Source organism: Carassius auratus, chromosome 32 (assembly GCF_003368295.1).
Source record: "Carassius auratus strain Wakin chromosome 32, ASM336829v1, whole genome shotgun sequence".
Taxonomy (NCBI): domain Eukaryota; kingdom Metazoa; phylum Chordata; class Actinopteri; order Cypriniformes; family Cyprinidae; genus Carassius; species Carassius auratus.
Window position 1 is genome coordinate 7,012,653 of NC_039274.1, and position 16,946 is coordinate 7,029,598.

The 16,946-nt window shown below is 36.5% G+C and overlaps 1 protein-coding gene across 1 annotated transcript; it reads left to right on the top strand.

Moving 5' to 3' along the window:
• Positions 1-2,241: 2,241 nt before the first annotated feature.
• On the top strand, positions 2,242-13,362 carry LOC113051473 (lysophosphatidylcholine acyltransferase 2). The gene is made up of 14 exons (XM_026215246.1): positions 2,242-2,680; positions 3,591-3,733; positions 4,424-4,641; positions 4,799-4,911; positions 5,275-5,335; positions 6,065-6,123; positions 6,410-6,444; positions 6,867-6,921; positions 7,086-7,168; positions 7,303-7,428; positions 7,567-7,720; positions 7,919-8,017; positions 8,385-8,526; positions 12,857-13,362. Exons 1-14 carry the CDS (start codon positions 2,570-2,572, stop codon positions 13,042-13,044), a joined length of 1,587 nt encoding a protein of 528 aa, XP_026071031.1. The 5' UTR covers positions 2,242-2,569; the 3' UTR covers positions 13,045-13,362.
• The last annotated feature ends 3,584 nt before the right edge of the window (positions 13,363-16,946 follow it).

The following is a 16,946-nucleotide window of genomic DNA, read 5'->3' on the forward strand; positions in this document are numbered from 1 at the left end:
CGGTATGTATGGTTCCCATTATTAAACGCTTTTAAAATTACTCATGTCACATTTAGACAAACAGCGACATCTGGTGGCTATTGTATAAAAAGCTGAGCTCTCAATATGTTAATGTACAGGAGCAGCCTACCACTCATAATTATCTATGGGTAAAAAGGGGGGGGGGGGGTAGTTTGATTGGGTTGCAGGTAAATTGTAGGGTTAAGTTTACGTCCTTTTATGTTCTTAAATATCCCGTTGCTGTTTTGCTGAATGAAGAACAGCTTTAAACTATTCAGTGCGACTGTATCGAGTCGAGCATCACCGAACAACCAACAAGCGATAGCCTTGGTCTACGGTCAGAAAAATGTTTCTCAGCCCCGTTGAGCAATGATGTGTGTCAGTAAGATTTCATTAGGGCTGTCGACGCGATTGGTTTAAGCTGTCAATTTATATCACTTCAGGTCTAATAAAGTGGCTACTACATGGCTAATTTATGTCCGTAAGAGGTGGGGTGTAACCAGGGCCGTGCAGAGACCTTTGGAGGGGCAGGTGCTCAAAGTATAAAAGGGGCACATGGAACAAGGTTTTAAATGGCGCTGTTCAAAATATCAATACAGCAATATATTGTGATGCATTCCTTGCGGATTCACGTATCGATATGGATGATTATGTATTGATACAGCAGCAAATGCTTTGAAGCAAAGAAACAATAGAGAAGACAATTTTAAGTTTAAAATAATAATAGCTCTGGGATTAGAAACTGAAATGTCTTAAATTGTCCCAACCTGATGGCTTTTTCTTCTCTGTTTCAGCATTAATCTATTATTTTAACCATCACTACTACTCTTGCACCTAATCAATAAGTCCACCTTAAATATTGATACAAAACATAAAAAAACTGATCCACTGGAATAAAGTGATTAATATTATTATTACTGTTGTAGTTGTTATTGTTATTATAACAAATGACAGGCTACATGTGTTATTCATCTCCTTCACACTGCACTTTGATGTCAGGTATATCATGCATTTTTTTATTGACATTGATATTTTTACATTTATTTCCAGAGAGATATTATTGAGTTTACAGGCTAAAGTGGTCTTACTGTTGTAAACACTGTTGCTATTGTAGAAAAAAAAAATATTTGTGTCACATTTAAAATACAATTATATAATTAATTCCTGAATTTTTATAATGATAATTCAGAGAATGAGAAAATCTGAATAAGCCTTACCAGTGTTGTGATAATTATTTTTAAGGCACTCAACGTGTTAAAAAATAAATAAGTACTGTAATATAATAAAAGTTTAGTCAAATAACATAAAAAAGACCAGACCCCTCGATGCCTGTGAAACCTTCCTCCCTCAAACAGCACGCTAGTGTTACTACTACACTACAGGCTACACACAGCAACTTATCTGCATGTTCTCACATCACATCGTTCTTGTTAAATAATAATAAGTAAATAAACATCAAAATCACTTCGCTGAGAATGAAACACCACTTACCAGCTGCCACGGTTCTGAAAATACAATTAAAAATGCGCGTGCGGCCTGAGGAATTTTCCCGGTCAGGTGAAAGGTCATCATATTGGTCAATTTATTTACGACTAAATTATTATTAATAAATTGTAGTAATATTATGATTGGGCGTTGGCAGGCATTCACAAAAGGGTATGTTATTACAAAAAAAATTCGAGGAAATTTTGCTTTGACAAAAGGGCACTTTTGGGGCAAAGGAGCAGGTGCTCAAGTGAACCGGTTCTTTCGGACAATTCGATCAAATAAACCAGTTGGAAAAAAAAAACGGTTCACCGGTTCTTTTGCGCTCGATGTAATGTCATTAGCGATGACTGCCCTTAATGCAAGCCTTCAGTTTACCCGCGCTTATAACATAAGCACAGAATCAGTTCAGAATCAATCACCAAAAGAATCAGTTCGGTTCAGACGAGCTGTGAGTCAGTCTGCTTCACACTGAATCACACATGCGCAGTATCATCATCAGCTCCTCGGTTTTCGACGAATCAGACGCGTCTGACAGAAACGGTTCTCAATGAGCGCTTCAGAACTCCTGACCTGATATTTAGATATACTATTCTTAAATAAATATATTTGTTTGACTGGGAAGCTGTGCGCAAACAGGCATATATATTATATATAAAAAATAAAAATAAAAACACCCCAGAAAAAAGGGCACTTTCTCTCCAGGAATAAAAAGGGCAGGTGCTCAAGCCCCCTTTGATGTCTATGTGTGCACGTGCCTGGGTGTAACACACTTTGTCTCAAAAACCAACTGAGCTCCCTCTTTACAGACCGTTTCAGGACATATATAAGCGCATTTCGAGGCAGCCAGTGCACACACAAAACTCGACTTTGACTCCAAACTCGTCTGGACTCCTGGGATGCTCAAAGTTTGGTCCAACGCGAATAGGATAAAGATTTCTTCTAGTTAGGCAGAAGATTATGAAACACATCCGCAGACCGCTAGAGCTCGAGTCATATGTGAGGTGGTGCCTGTGGTGTGTAAAGAGGAAGCTCTTCGTAGATAGAGGTTTGGACACATGTAGCGCTGCTGTGATAAGTGAAGATGCCTCCTCAGAGAACGAACGCACTGCCCAGACAGCGTTCCCTGCTGCTGCCGGCCGTCATCAACCCATTCGTGCACGACCTAAAATTAACACAAGCCGATAAAATCAAAGTGAGTCCTGCTCTCCATTTATGAAATGCCTGTCAGTATTATTCTTCACTTAAGAAATTCGATTCTACGTTGTAGGCTATATACATTTATCCACATTTAATGTGATTCGCCTAATGATTAGTTTCCCTCTAATCTAACTTTTTGAATGATCTTTCTTACTACCTCACTTAATCTTGATTATTCTTACAATAACTTGGGGAACGTGGTTGAATGGGGAACATGAATCGCACATTTAACAAATGTTTAATTTGTCAGATTAGTTAATAAATGAGAATCACAATTGCCTTTATGCTGCAGAAAGTGTTGTAATGTTATTACTTTGATGTTACAATTTCAAACAGTGTTACCGTTTTTGTAATAAGGGAAATCACGCAGTTACGCAGTTCACAACGTGTGGCAGAGAGAAAGTTATTAATATTTTTGTTAAAAATATTTGTTTAAAATTGGTTAATAAGATTACTGTTAATACTACTAATACTACTATGGGTTTATCGAATGCTTGAATCTGATTGATTGATTGATTGATTGATTGATTGATTGATTGATTGATTGATTGATTGATTGATTGATTGATTGATAAATGTTTTAAGGTGTGTAATTATTTTCAGATAATGCATTACATGTCTACATAATACTTAAGTCATCCTACAGCAAGGATGGAAGTTGTGCTAGTTTATTTGCATGTTAACTAATAGTTTATTAAAAGTATCAAACAGGTCTCTGTATTCATTCAATAAAAATATATATTTTTTTTAAAGATTATTCATATTTTAAACTTGGAGGTAATTTACTTTTTACATAATTATTTTTTGCCCTTAAACCAATTACATGACAGTCTTTCTTTTAAAAGGTATATTTTACATTTATTGTGTGTGTGTCCATTTCATTTTTTTCTTATGTCTGCGTGTAGTGTTTTCTTCTAGGAATCATCCTTGTGCCGCTCCGTGGCATTTTCTTGCTTCTCGTTCTCATGATCATGTGGCCGGTTTCTGTCGTGATAACATTCAGACAGTCTCTGAAAGGAGCAGTGGAGCCCATGACCGGCTGGAGAAGGTATATACTGATCCCTCTTCACTCACACAGATACACGCCACCTGCTACATTTCAGCACAAGACTAAAATACACCTTTTTTGTGCTACTTTTTCTCCTGGCCTACTTACTAAACTTGACCGCTAGCACATTAAACCTTAAATCTTGACCTTACATATAGCGCTACCTTCTACCATTTTCTGGTTTTGTCTTAGTTCCTGATTTGTTCCTTTTGCTACATGCAAAAAAAGGTTTGTGGGTGGGGTGGGTGGGGGAGTCTATGTGTTTTAGTGTGTGTTTGTTTCCTCTGTATTATAATTAGATGTGAGAGTTGGTAATGTGAAATTTGTGGTTTGCATATCAGCAGTTATAAATATTTGTTGCATTACAAAGCCCTTCCATTCTGTTTGACTAAAATTTCTCTATCAAACAGGCCACATGGTTTCTTGCTAATTTAACTCCTTTCTTCTTAGACTGACCACACCGATCAGATTAATTAAGTCTTAGCGTAGGATGTAGAGCGGCTGTTGGAGGGATGTGGTTATTCTCCTAACTGATGTAACATGTTGAGCTGACACTCGATGAGGCCATGTTGTCTAAGCCGTTAAAGAAAGCTTTTTGTGCTTATGAGTGTGTGCGTGTGTCAGTATGATGGATTCACTGATGACATTACCCAGTGTGATTTCATGTGTTTTGTGTGCGTTTGTGGGCAGGTTCATACACAAAAGAGTGATGACCTTTCTAGGCCGGCTGTATTTCTTCGGCATGGGCTTCAGGGTGGTGGTGAAGGGAAAGAAGGCCAGCAGTGTAGAGGCCCCCATTCTAGCTGTGGCCCCCCACTCTACGTTCTTTGATGCCATCGTCTGTATTGAAGCTGGTCTACCCTCGACTGTTTCCCGCTCAGAGTCCCTGGAAGCACCGATCTTTGGCAGTATGGATATTTTCATCTATATCAATCTACACAAAACCATACGTGTGCTTTGTTTATCAGTTACTGCAAAGTTGTAAACAAATACCACCATCAACACAAAGAAACAAACCAAAATAAAACCAGGGCAGACCAAGATATATGATATTATGTTCCCCAGGGTTTTTGCGCTGTGTGCAGCCAGTGCTTGTTTCACGCACAGATCCAGACTCTCGTAGAAACACTATCCTTGAGATTGAACGCAGAGCAAAGTCAGGCGGACACTGGCCACAGGTGAGTGTCTCCACTTCAAGAATCATAAAAGGTCTGTGAAAAAAACTAATTTGTATAATAATAATAAAAAATTCTACAATAGGTTAAAAAATGATAACTTGCGGATTTCACAATGTGAAATTAGAGTAACAAATTTAAGTGTTTTCCCCTTCAAAAGCAGGAAATTACTCTTAGACCTGTACTTCCTCAAATAAAGGATGTCCGGTTCCTAAAGAATGTTTGGTGTCAACATTCTGTATTTTTAATTTGTTTTAGCAACTGTATTATTAGGAATATGAAATAAGTGTTTTTATCAGACAAACCAATTTGTGTTTTGATAGTACGGTACCACTGAAAATATCACTGGTTTTATTTTGTTTATAGGTACTCATTTTTCCTGAAGGAACATGTACGAACAGATCATGTCTCATTACCTTTAAACAAGGTAAGCAGATTATGTTTATTTTAGTTTGTTTGTTATGTAGCTGTTAATTATAATATGGACACTATGATAATGCAGATTAACTTTTAAGATCTGCTTGAGGTGTTACAGATACCGTAAAAAGTACATATATAGTTTGTTTTAGCAAAAGTTCATAATGTAGTATTTAATCTAGGTTGTTTATGAACAGCATTATATGAAAATCTTGTTGCCCATTAGATAACTCATTTTCATAATGAAAACATTTACAAGAGAATGGAAAAAGTAACTATTGTGGTATTAGGGGTTTCCAATTTCTACAGTTTGTTTTGGTGCACAGCCAGCAAAACCAGCAGCACATAAAAGAGAGGGAGTTTTGTGACTATCCACACCTCTAATACTTTACTTTTTATAATTTTATAAAATATATATATATTTAACTCTGTTTGCAGTAGGCTTCATTAATTTAGTGGGTCAGTTATTTTATATTTAATAATTATATTTTACAGTTATTTAGTTTACTTAATTGATAATTATTGATTGTCCACTTGAGAACCAGTCAAATAGCTGTGACCTGATATGTAGGGCATGGTATTATGACAGACAGGGATTGAATTGTTTACTGAAGCATATGACTCCATAAAGAAAACAGATGGAACTGTTGTACCGAGCAGTGTTTTAGGCTACACAGTACAAAAAGAACAAAGAGAATGAATGAAAGCTGCTTATGTGCTATTCTCTTTGCCTCCAAAGGTGCCTTTGTCCCAGGGGTCCCAGTACAGCCTATTCTGATCAGATACCCAAATAAGTTGGTCAGTATGAATTCAACAGAAGTCATATACTGTTGTCATGATGCCTCAAATGGTGGTGTGTCAAATGCAAACACAATGGAGTAACACAAAAACTGTAACATGCAAATCCATAAATAACCAAGAAGATGGTACTGTATAGGCCATGAAATTAGCATAACAAATGTATAGGCCAGCTAGCAAACTATAGGCTCCTGAAGTCTTTCAGTCTGATGCTCCTGTGTGAATAGTTTAATGTTCGTTCCTCTTTAAGAGTTCTTGCAAAAGTTTGTCTTTTTAATATTTACAGGACACCGTCACATGGACGTGGCAGGGCCCAAAATCGTAAGTGATGATAAACATAAACAAAGCCAAAAGTGATGAAATGCTTCCAAAATTAGGCCTTTTCCAATCACTGTTGCAACAAAGAAGTCATAATTCAGATTCACATGCCAGGCTTGCAGATAATGTTGCAAGAAACAAACTTCCATTGGTCTATTGGAATTTAAGATAAGGCAAATGGAGATAAAAGTTATATTCGAATACAAAAGGAAAATAGCGTGCTGTCTGACTATATTCTCATTTTCTTCCTCACACATTCAGACATCTCTGCATGTATAGTGTTGTAGATTGTTTTCTTAGATAAGCTTGGTTTTAAGACCCTTTTATAGTACAAGAAATGCAGTTGCACAGTCATGCATATAAAGAGAGCAGTGCTTCCTGAAATGCTGTTTGGTTTGGAACCTCACCACTAGTTCCTGTTTTAGGGCCAGACTACTGCTGCTCACACTCTGTCAGCTCTATACTACAGTGGAGGTTGAGGTCTGTGAGAAACATTTGTGTATTTCATAATAATATTCTCAGCTTTTTGCACCTTTGTTGAAGAAACATGAATGACAACCTAATCCCTCACACCATATACAGCTAATCTCCAAAAAGTGAAGTATTCTAGTCTATATACAGAATGTATTGTGTTTGTGTTTTAGTTTCTGCCTCCTCAAATTCCCACTGAGATGGAGAAAAAGTGTCCTTTCAAGTTTGCTCAGTCAGTGAGAGCTGTGATGGCTGAGTAAGCATGCCTTGTTGCTATTATTTTTCTCTTGTGTCTTTAGAATATGATTTGTATTGATATTTACAGTGTGTGTGCACAATACGATATTTCACTGTTAATGACTGTTTCATAATTTCTCACTCTGTCACTAGGTCTCTGAGACTGCCGGTCACAGACCACACCTACGAAGATTGTCGTCTGATGATTGCAGCTGGAGAACTGACTCTGCCTATGGAGGCAGGTCTTGTGGAGTTTACCAAGATCAGCAGGAAGTTGGAGTATGACTGTATATATTATAAAAAAATGCATATCCTTGGTATTAGTAAACGTTTTGAGACTGTTAGCCCACATGACACATAATAATTTAAGCATGTTGTAGTTTAAGCTTACAATCTCTGTGTCTGTTGTAAATTTAGATTAAAATGGGACAATGTGAAGAAGGAATTGGAGAGTTTTGCCAACATAGCCTGTTCTTGCAAAGGCGGGAGGATCACAATTGAGGAGTTTTCCAGCTTTCTCAAACTACCCATCAGCCCAGCTCTACAGGAGCTCTTTGCTCTGTTTGACAGGGTGAGTATGTCCATAACTAGCCATATGGAAAACAGCACCACTTAGATCCAGAAAAGAAGCTGAATGTATGAAATACTCTGACAAATCTGTTTTATTTTCAGTCTTCATATTTCAAAAACAGCAAATCTAAATCTATGGTACTGGATGAATCAAACAGTATTATATTTCATTCACATTGTGGCCTGTTTGTTGTTGTAGAATGGCGATGGCACAATTGATTTCAGAGAGTATGTCATTGGTGTCACAGTTCTTTGCCGCCCAGCTAATAATGAGGAAGTCATTCAGACTGCTTTTAAGGTAATGATGTCACAAATAGCACTTATGTTACTGTGAAAAAAATACCATCATGAATTTTCTGAATGTGATTGTGCAGAAATTAAAAGATTTAATTTGATAAAGACTCAAAGAAGACATTGTATGGTGTGGTTACGAGGGTAAATCATATTAGTACTGAAGTGTCAGTGGTTGTTCACATCTTGAAGTTGTTTACAAAAAAAAAAAAAACCTCAAAATTGCAAAAAGAAACATGTAGAACATTGCTATGGGGGACTACTACTCTGTGTTTTATTGTCAAAAAGTGTTCATATATATATATATATATATATATATATATATATATGTGAGGCAGATAGATTTCTAGTTGTGTTCTGAATTCCTTTTGCAGCTGTTTGATATTGATGAGGACAACTGTATCACACAAGAGGAGTTTAGCGGTCTGCTACGTTCTGCTCTTGGAGTATGTGATCTTGAGGTCCACAGCCTCTTCAAAGAAATTGATGCAGATGGATCAGGACACATAACATATGGTATGTATGCCAACTGTACAGCATCTACCACAGTGATAAGACTGTCAGTCACATTTAACCATGGTATAGAAAATGTATCCAACAACTAAATAACATACTATTATTATAATCAAGAGATCATTCGGTTGTCACACACACACATTATATATATATATATATATATATATATATATATATATATATATATATATATATATATATATATTAGGGGTGGCACGGTTCAACTTTTTCATGGTTCGGTTTGTTTCACGGTTTTAGAGTAACGGTTTCGGTCCAGTTCGTTATGTGCTATGTTTATGGAAAAACCATACTTTCTAATAAAATAAATAAATAAAGAGAATATTATATCCAACTACGAGCAACAGCACAAATAAATACAATAGAGTAAAGAAACAAAAAATAAACAGTGATTTTCAGTTTTTTGTTTTTTGTAAAACAGCATTGCATATTTGACTGTATAAATTAAAGATTGTTCTTTATTAAAGTTACAAAAGCTTTTTAATCAAGAGCAGTGAGTGATTTATTTGTTGTTATTGCTCGATTAATATAAAGACTGTCACTTTAAGAGAATGCACATCATACGGCAATAGTGTTAAACAAAAGTGAATGGTTTTTCCAAGGTTTTTTTTCTCTCATCGCCGTTGTTGTAATGTCTGGGTAGCCAAAACATATATTAACTGAACCCAGTTTGTTTTACGTTCTACCATACCATATTAACATACCATATTTACAAGGGCGTAGATTACGCGGTGGACACGGGGGACGTGTCCCCCTGACTTTTAATATCACGGAAAGTTGTACCACTCACTTTTTCGGTCAAGTGTGTTTGAATGGAGGTTTTCAGGAGCTGGTGTGAGTAAATATAGATTTAAACTCAAAGAGACAGGATAGTCGGCGCATGAAATGATATTTTATTCGGACCCAGAAGGTGAGATGAACATAAAGGAGCGCTGAAGTGTTTGCTTCATTCATACTCAAAGCCGGAGGGCGCTCTCGCGCAGAAAGTCATACCAGGAAACTCCTAATATGGGCAAAAGCGTCCAGCTATTGAGATATTGCTGTATGAAAACAGTTGTTTTCACAGAAAAACAGACACATTAAACATACGATTGCGACAGTATATGGTTTTCCGAGTCATCTCCAGCAGGTGATAAACAAAGTATATGAACAATGCAGTGCTAATTGCATTTATAGAATCTATCCTGCCTTATTAATATGTGATGAAAAAAAACAATATTTGTTGTATATAAACAAATCATTATTATATGTTGTTGTCCAGCAGTTAAATATTTCTACGCCAATTAAAAGCTAGACATTAGATAAAATATGTTTTTGAACAGTAAACTTGTTTTTTTTTTTTTAAAGAAGTCTCTTCTGTTCACCAAGCCTGCATTTATTTGATCCAAAGTACAGTAAAGCAGTATTTAGATTTTTTTACTAGCCTATTTAAAAAAAACTTTTCTATTTGAATATATTTCAAAATGTAATTTATTGAGATTTTAAAGCTGAATTTTTTTTAAATCATTACTCCAGTCACACGATTTTTCAAAAATAATTCTGATATTTTAAAATTGCTGCTAAAAAAAAAAAAAAAAAAAAAAGCTGAGTAGAATTTTTCAGGTTTCTTTGATGAATAGAAAATTCAGAAGAACAGCATTTATCTGAAATAGAAATCTTTGGTAAAAATCATGTCTTTATCATCACTTTTGTTCAATTTAAAGAATCCTATCTAAATAAAAGTATTCATTTCTATAATTTTTTCCCCAAAAAATTGACAAAAAAATAGACTCTAAACTTTTGAATGGTATAGGGTATTTTGTTGCGAAAGCTTTTGTTTCACATAAATGCAGATTTTTGGATCCTTCTATTCATCAAAGAATACTGAAAAATTTACTCGTCTGTTTTAAATACTGATAATCAGCAAATCAGCATATTAGAATGATTTCTGAAGGATGTGACACTGAAGACTGGTGTAATGATGCTGAAAATTCAGCTTTGATCACAGGAATAAATTATATTTTACAATAAATTCAAATAGAAAACTGTTATTTTAAATAGTAAAAATATTTCACAATTTTACTGCTTTTGCTGTACTTTTGATTAAATAAATGCAGGCTTGGTGAGCAGAAGAGACTTCTTTAAAGCTGCGGTAGGTAACTTTTGACACTCTAGCGGTTAATAAACAGAACTGCTTTCGTCTTGCAGAAGAACATCGTAGCCGGAGCTACTTCTCTCTGTTTATGTCCATGAAGAATCACAAAGGTACTGGGTTACTCCGCCGCGGTACCCCCGAAGCAATCTAAAATAGTCAGAATATAAAAACTTATTATAAGTGCACCCTAGTGATTCAGGACAAGCTAAAAACACGGTTTGGAAAATGGATTCATGGTGTACTCGCTTATTATGTTCATTTTTCTACATTTTGAACACAAACAAAGTTACGGACCGCAGCTCTGATTGGTTGTTTTTTACCGGGAGCGCATGACTTTCTGCAAATGGCAATAGGACCACTGAGAGGAGCCAGAGGAGCTTGATTTTTTCACAGATTATCTGTCTCATATTCTACTGTCAGGACATAATGACAGGTTTAACAAATATGTAAAAAATATATTTTTACAAAAGTTACCTACTGCAGTTTTAAAAACATAAAAAATCTTACTGTTCAAAAACCGTTGACTGGTAGGCTATATTGATTACAGAAATTGAATATTGTAATGTGTTGTATGCTATGTCAGATTTAAATCGAACCGCGGTCCCATCGCGTGCGAACCGTGTGTGGTAAACCGAACGGTTCGATTTTTTTCAGCGAACCGTGCCATCCCTAAATATATATTTATTTATTTATTTATTTATTTATTTATTTATTTATTTATACACCTTATTTTCCGCTCTATAAGGCGCACCGCAATATAAGGCCCACCTTCAATGAATGGTCTATTTTAGAACTGTTTTCATATATAGGGCTCACCGGATTATAAAGCGCATAGAATAGGAAATACTGCAGTCAAACGTTCGACTGGGTTTGTGTTATGCATCCACTAGATGGAGCTGTGCTAAAGGGAATGTCAACATTATGACAGAGCGCCTTGATCCATATATAAGGCACTCCGGATTATAAGGCACACTGTTGTTGTTTTTTTTTTGGAGAAAATTAAAGGCTTTTAAGTGCGCCTTATAGTGCGGAAAATACTGTATATATCTCTCTCTCTCTCTCTGTGTGTGTGCATGTAAGGCAACATTCTAAAAACTGAAAAATGCTGCCTTCGGAGGACGCATTTGAAGATAGGAAGGCATAAATATCCATTTAGTTATCACCAAAGCTCTCTATATATTTTGCTGTAAATCATCAAACCGTTAGTCTGCCTCAGAAGCCTGTCCAAAATCAGTTTCATGAGGTGCCTTCATGCAAAAACCCTGCCTGCAAAGTCATTGCCTGATATGGCACCGAGGCAAGTTTTCGGATACAGCCTATATGTGCGTGTTGTACAGTATGTTCAGTGTTTTTTTATATTTGTACATATACACACAATTCACAGGAACTGTGAGAGTAGTTGTCTAGTTTGGCAGATTTTTTTAAGCTGTGAGATGAAATTTTAGCTTGTAAGACTGAACTGAACTACACACACGCCTAACAATGGCAATGTTAACTGTGGTTGCCTGTTTAGGTTGTATTAAGCAAACTGCTCAATGCTTAATTCCATTATAACAACATAATCTTTATTAAACTTGATCTTATTGATTTAAAAATATATTTACCATACTTTTTCCAATAAAGGCTTAAATACTTCTCAGTGAGAACTCAATAATGCAAGAATTACAGATGAAGCTCCTTTTAAAACATGGATTTAACTTGGCTTGACTTGGCAATCTAATTAATGTCACAGTTCAAATTCCTTAATACAGGTAATATCATGTCATGATTTATCCTGTCTGAACTGAATCTTGACCTTTGACTATCTGTTGGGTGCATTCAACAAGCAAATGCTATGTATGTAAATGCCTATTTGTGTGTAGAATCATGAACACTTTCAAGTGAAGGTTTGTTATTCATCTAATCTATCAGTTTTTAAGGTTGACGATGGCTGGTCTTTTGTAGTAGTTGGCGGAACTTGTCATGAAGTGTGAGTTGATTTCAGGTGATCAGCTGCATGCCAAATTAATTCAAGGATGTTTTCACACAGTGTCTGATATAAATATGCTATTTGTCATAGCATATTTACAGCATTATTCATTCATTACTGCCCGCCAAGTGCCTTACTTGTTACTTTTGTTTTCTTTTTGAATAAATAATAAATCTGCAGTAATTTTCCTGTCTCCATTTGTCTCTCAGATGAGTTTTGTTCCTTCGCTCTCACCCACCCGGAGTATGCCAAGCTCTTCACCACCTACATCGAGCTACAGCGTTACCAGGGTCTCCAGGGGGAGGAGCCAGACTTTGATGCCAGTTTGTCTCACTGCTGTACTGCTTCTCATAATAACCTCCAGGAGGACAGTACCTCTGATAAGAAAGATGACTGACACAGCATGCAGCCATAAGGTTCACATTCTGCCATGCCATTTGATCACGTGCCTTAAGCTTGGGCAGAAGATTTTTGTACACAAGCATATGCCCTGTCGGCAGTTAACACCACCAAGTATCTCATGAACTATTCAGTGGTTTACTTAAAGGCTTTCTGATCAGAGTTTACAAAAATATAGGCATGCTAAAACATTCCTTATTCTGATGCAGCTAAAATGTTCATTTTGTTTTAGACATTCACTTTTAGACATGAAGCTTGTAATCCAAACACAGTTTTGTTTTCATATTAAGTCTAATAAAAAATAAAAAAAACTGTTTGGTAATATCTCATTTGAAAAGAAAATGGTTATTTCCTGATTATATTGGAGATCATATGCTTTCAGCACAGGCCTCTCAATACGGTTTTATGGAGAATCTTTTATTTTTTATTTTTTATTCATATATATTACAAAAGAGATTCTTAATTTTTTTCTTCTTTCTGCTCAGGGACTTTGGTACAGAAAGTGAGTTGTGATCAAAGGTTTTGCTTTGCATCTTGTTTTTATTTGTATTCCCACTGAGAGGAGATGTTGCTGAGTTAGCATTCTGTCCCTGCTGCTTGTTTAGACTAATACTCTGTTGCATCCACTGAAAATAGGCCAATTTGTGAGCAAACAGGCAACACAACACACCCACGGTAGCATGCACCACAGGGCTTGGTTCCAAATGATTCCACTGCAGTGGTATTTATTTAGCAATACAGGTTGCAAATCTGAATTTGTTAACACAGCAAAGTTTTTGTGTGTGTGTGCATGAACACTTGTTAGAAGAGTTTGTACACTCTTGTTAATTATCAGGAGATAATGAAAGAAAAACTGCTGATTAGCAGCTTGCTAACAAATACTTTCATACCGAAAACTTCCACTAGGGGACAGCAACTCCTAGTATATAGCGTAAGCTAATCGTTTCAATAAACCGCCCCTTGTTTCTAAAGAAACTGATCAAAATCTTTAGTGAATTTGCAAATATTTTTAGATGTGCATCCTTCTGCTTTTATGTCATTGAGAGTGTGGATATGGGTTTCACAATAAATGTATACAGAATTAATTAATATCCACTTTGTCACTTTTCTGCAGTAAAGGCAAGTGATTCTAAAATATCATATAGGCTAATTGACACGGGGGGGTGGGGGGGGGGGTCTGTCTTGGGGCAGGTCAGAGGTGAAGTTTCACCTCCTGTGCTGTTACTCAGTCAGTCATAATGATATTATCTGAGCTATGAATAAAATATACAAATTAAAGGATTCACATTTTCTTATTTTATTTGTATTATCATATTGTTTTAGTAGAATAAGAATAAGTACATTTAGTACATTTTGTGCTAAATTAATTAAAGTCATATCCACGCGAGTCGCGACTCTAACAAACAAGTTAACAAAATTCGTTCTTGTTTTTTAATAAAGCCGCTAATAAAATGTGGTGGACTGAGTAATTTCTGGCTGAAGAAGCGATGGCCTTGAGTGTGGCGTGTGATGAATAGCCTACGTAAGTCTTATGATTCACCGTCGGCTTGTGACAGCTGAAGTGGATCTTGTGAAATGTGCGATCGCATCGCCGATTACTCTTCTTGAGAAACTTAAAGATGAAGTATGCTACGGAAGGACAAATGTCTAAACATTTTCAGACTAGGCTACTGCGGTTTGCACTCACGCTGCCCACTGGTTTGACTACATCAGAAAGTTTCTCAGTTAGGAGAATCTGGCTCCGATCTTCAGTGTGACAGGGCAGATTCTCAGGTCTTTCTTTACTGCACATACAGAACGATTTGACTTAAAAACTATCAGAGGGACAGTGGTCATCTACGCAATTCGGATAAAGAGTCGGCTTTTCTGCATTAGGCATGTTTTTTTTTTATGTATTTTTAATGATGAATGGGCTATATGTTATATAAATATATGAAATGTAGAACATAAAAAAGTGCTCGTGGCTCGTCTGCCAGTGGGTGTCCCTCACCCAAGCATAAAAGTCAAACTCCGCCTATAACTTTTCTTCAAAATGACTAGACACCCTGTCTCTGCATCCAGAAGGAAGACTTATTGCCTCGCTGGCATATAGCCAATGACTTCTCAGGCAGCGTTTGTGCACGTAGTTACCTCACAAAACGGCAGGCTTCTAAGACGTATAGCATCATTTTTTCATTATATATATTTTTTTGTGAATAAAACAAATAGAGAGAGCATTGATGATAGGCCCAACTAATTATATATATATATATTATTTATTTTTTTAGCTCACCTGTTACAGAATCAAGTGCATAGGATAGTAAAATCATAGGCAGAGCAGGATAAATCTATGCTGCCTTCAAAGATCACGCAAAGGGAGTTAACTCAGTAGACACTGTTGTAGGATTCAGTTTACTGATGAAGCCATTGCAACACTGCCAGAACACCATTTAGAACAAGGCCTTAGAATTACACTGATTTAGCATAAAGTCAAACACAGTTCCTGCCAACGTATTGTCATCAACATAGGATGAAACAGGCTATCTGTCCTCTCTAATATTATAAAGGAGGTTGGTAAAGGAGAAATAATTTCATCATTAAGTGGTTTCTGTAATGTACCTTCTGTTGTGCTGAGCTGCAGAATATCAAAACCAAATCAATCAGTAAGTGTACTCTGCGAGTGACTAAGAGTGCTTTTGTCAATATAATATCATCAAAGGGCAGGTCTGGGACGATGATATGATGATGTCTAATGGAAAGGTAATGTTCTCTCTCTCTCTCTCTCTCTCTCTCATCCGATACAACAGTATGAAGGATGGGATTACACTCACTTCATTAAAGTCTTCACACGCTGTGATAACCAGCTGTGATTTCCACAGCCAATTTGTTTTAACCTGTTCAAACATGAGGGGGGCATTTAATTGGAATCACAATTGTTGAGATTGCAGGGTATCAATTAAGTCTCATTATTGTTACTGTTTCTTTCTCTCCGTCTTTTGCTCCATCTCCATGTCCGCCCTTCTTGCTCTCATGCTCTCATTCTCCCTTCTTTTGCTCACAATATTGCAGCATTTATTTTTATTTCAGCCTGAGGTGAGTCTGCCTAGTCAAATTGTGGACAATCAGCTCAAAGTAATCAGGTTTTATTTTCACAACACCAAACAAGTGTTAGCTGTTAGGGCTTTGGCTGGGCGGTCTGTGTTGGAATAGATGAGGGGGCAGATCGGGGGCTCGTCTGAAAAGGTCAGCGCCGACAGGCTACACTGCTAATTGACGGGTTGCAAAATAGCTGCAAATCACGGACTCTTCACTCCCATTGCATGTGTAGACAATGTATACAGCAAAAACTTTTTCCCTTAGAAGGAGGCCGCATACTGCATCTTTCCTTTTTCTTTTTATCTCCCTTAGACTTCAGCTTTATTTTGCCTTGTCAAAATGTCAGAACGGGGCTTAAAATTACCGTTTTGTCGTTTTTATTTCTTTCTCTCTATGTCTTTTTTTTTTCATTTCGAGCCATCATGCCCACAAAGCAGGAGGTCCTGACCTTGGCAAGAAGCATCTTAAAGTTCCTCTTAGTGAGAGCACACATAAAACATGCTTTAACCTTGCGCTAACCACTGGATGAATTCAAGCTCATTTACTCAAGTCTATCCTCCCAGACAGGATAAGCAATGCGCAACATTCAGTTTCATGCATATCATCACCACGCCTGTTCTTGTTTTTGTATGACATGTAGTATGTTGTTCATAAAAAGATGATGCAATATAGTGCCCAGTGCACTGATGTTAAGGTTCTGATATAGTGAACTCGATTCCTTGTGACAACGTGTTAATATATCCTTGCTAAGAAAATTTCCATTATATGGTTTTGCATATATATATATATATATATATATATACTAGTGTTTAAAATATGTTTTGA

Coding starts and splice junctions, on each gene's coding strand:
- LOC113051473 (XM_026215246.1), top strand. CDS start 2,570: ATGCCTCCTCAGAGAACGAACGCACTGCCCAGACAGCGTTCCCTGCTG. Junction 4,642..4,798: donor GGAAGCACCGATCTTTGGCA/GTATGGATATTT, acceptor TATGTTCCCCAG/GGTTTTTGCGCTGTGTGCAG. Junction 4,912..5,274: donor CAGGCGGACACTGGCCACAG/GTGAGTGTCTCC, acceptor TTTTGTTTATAG/GTACTCATTTTTCCTGAAGG.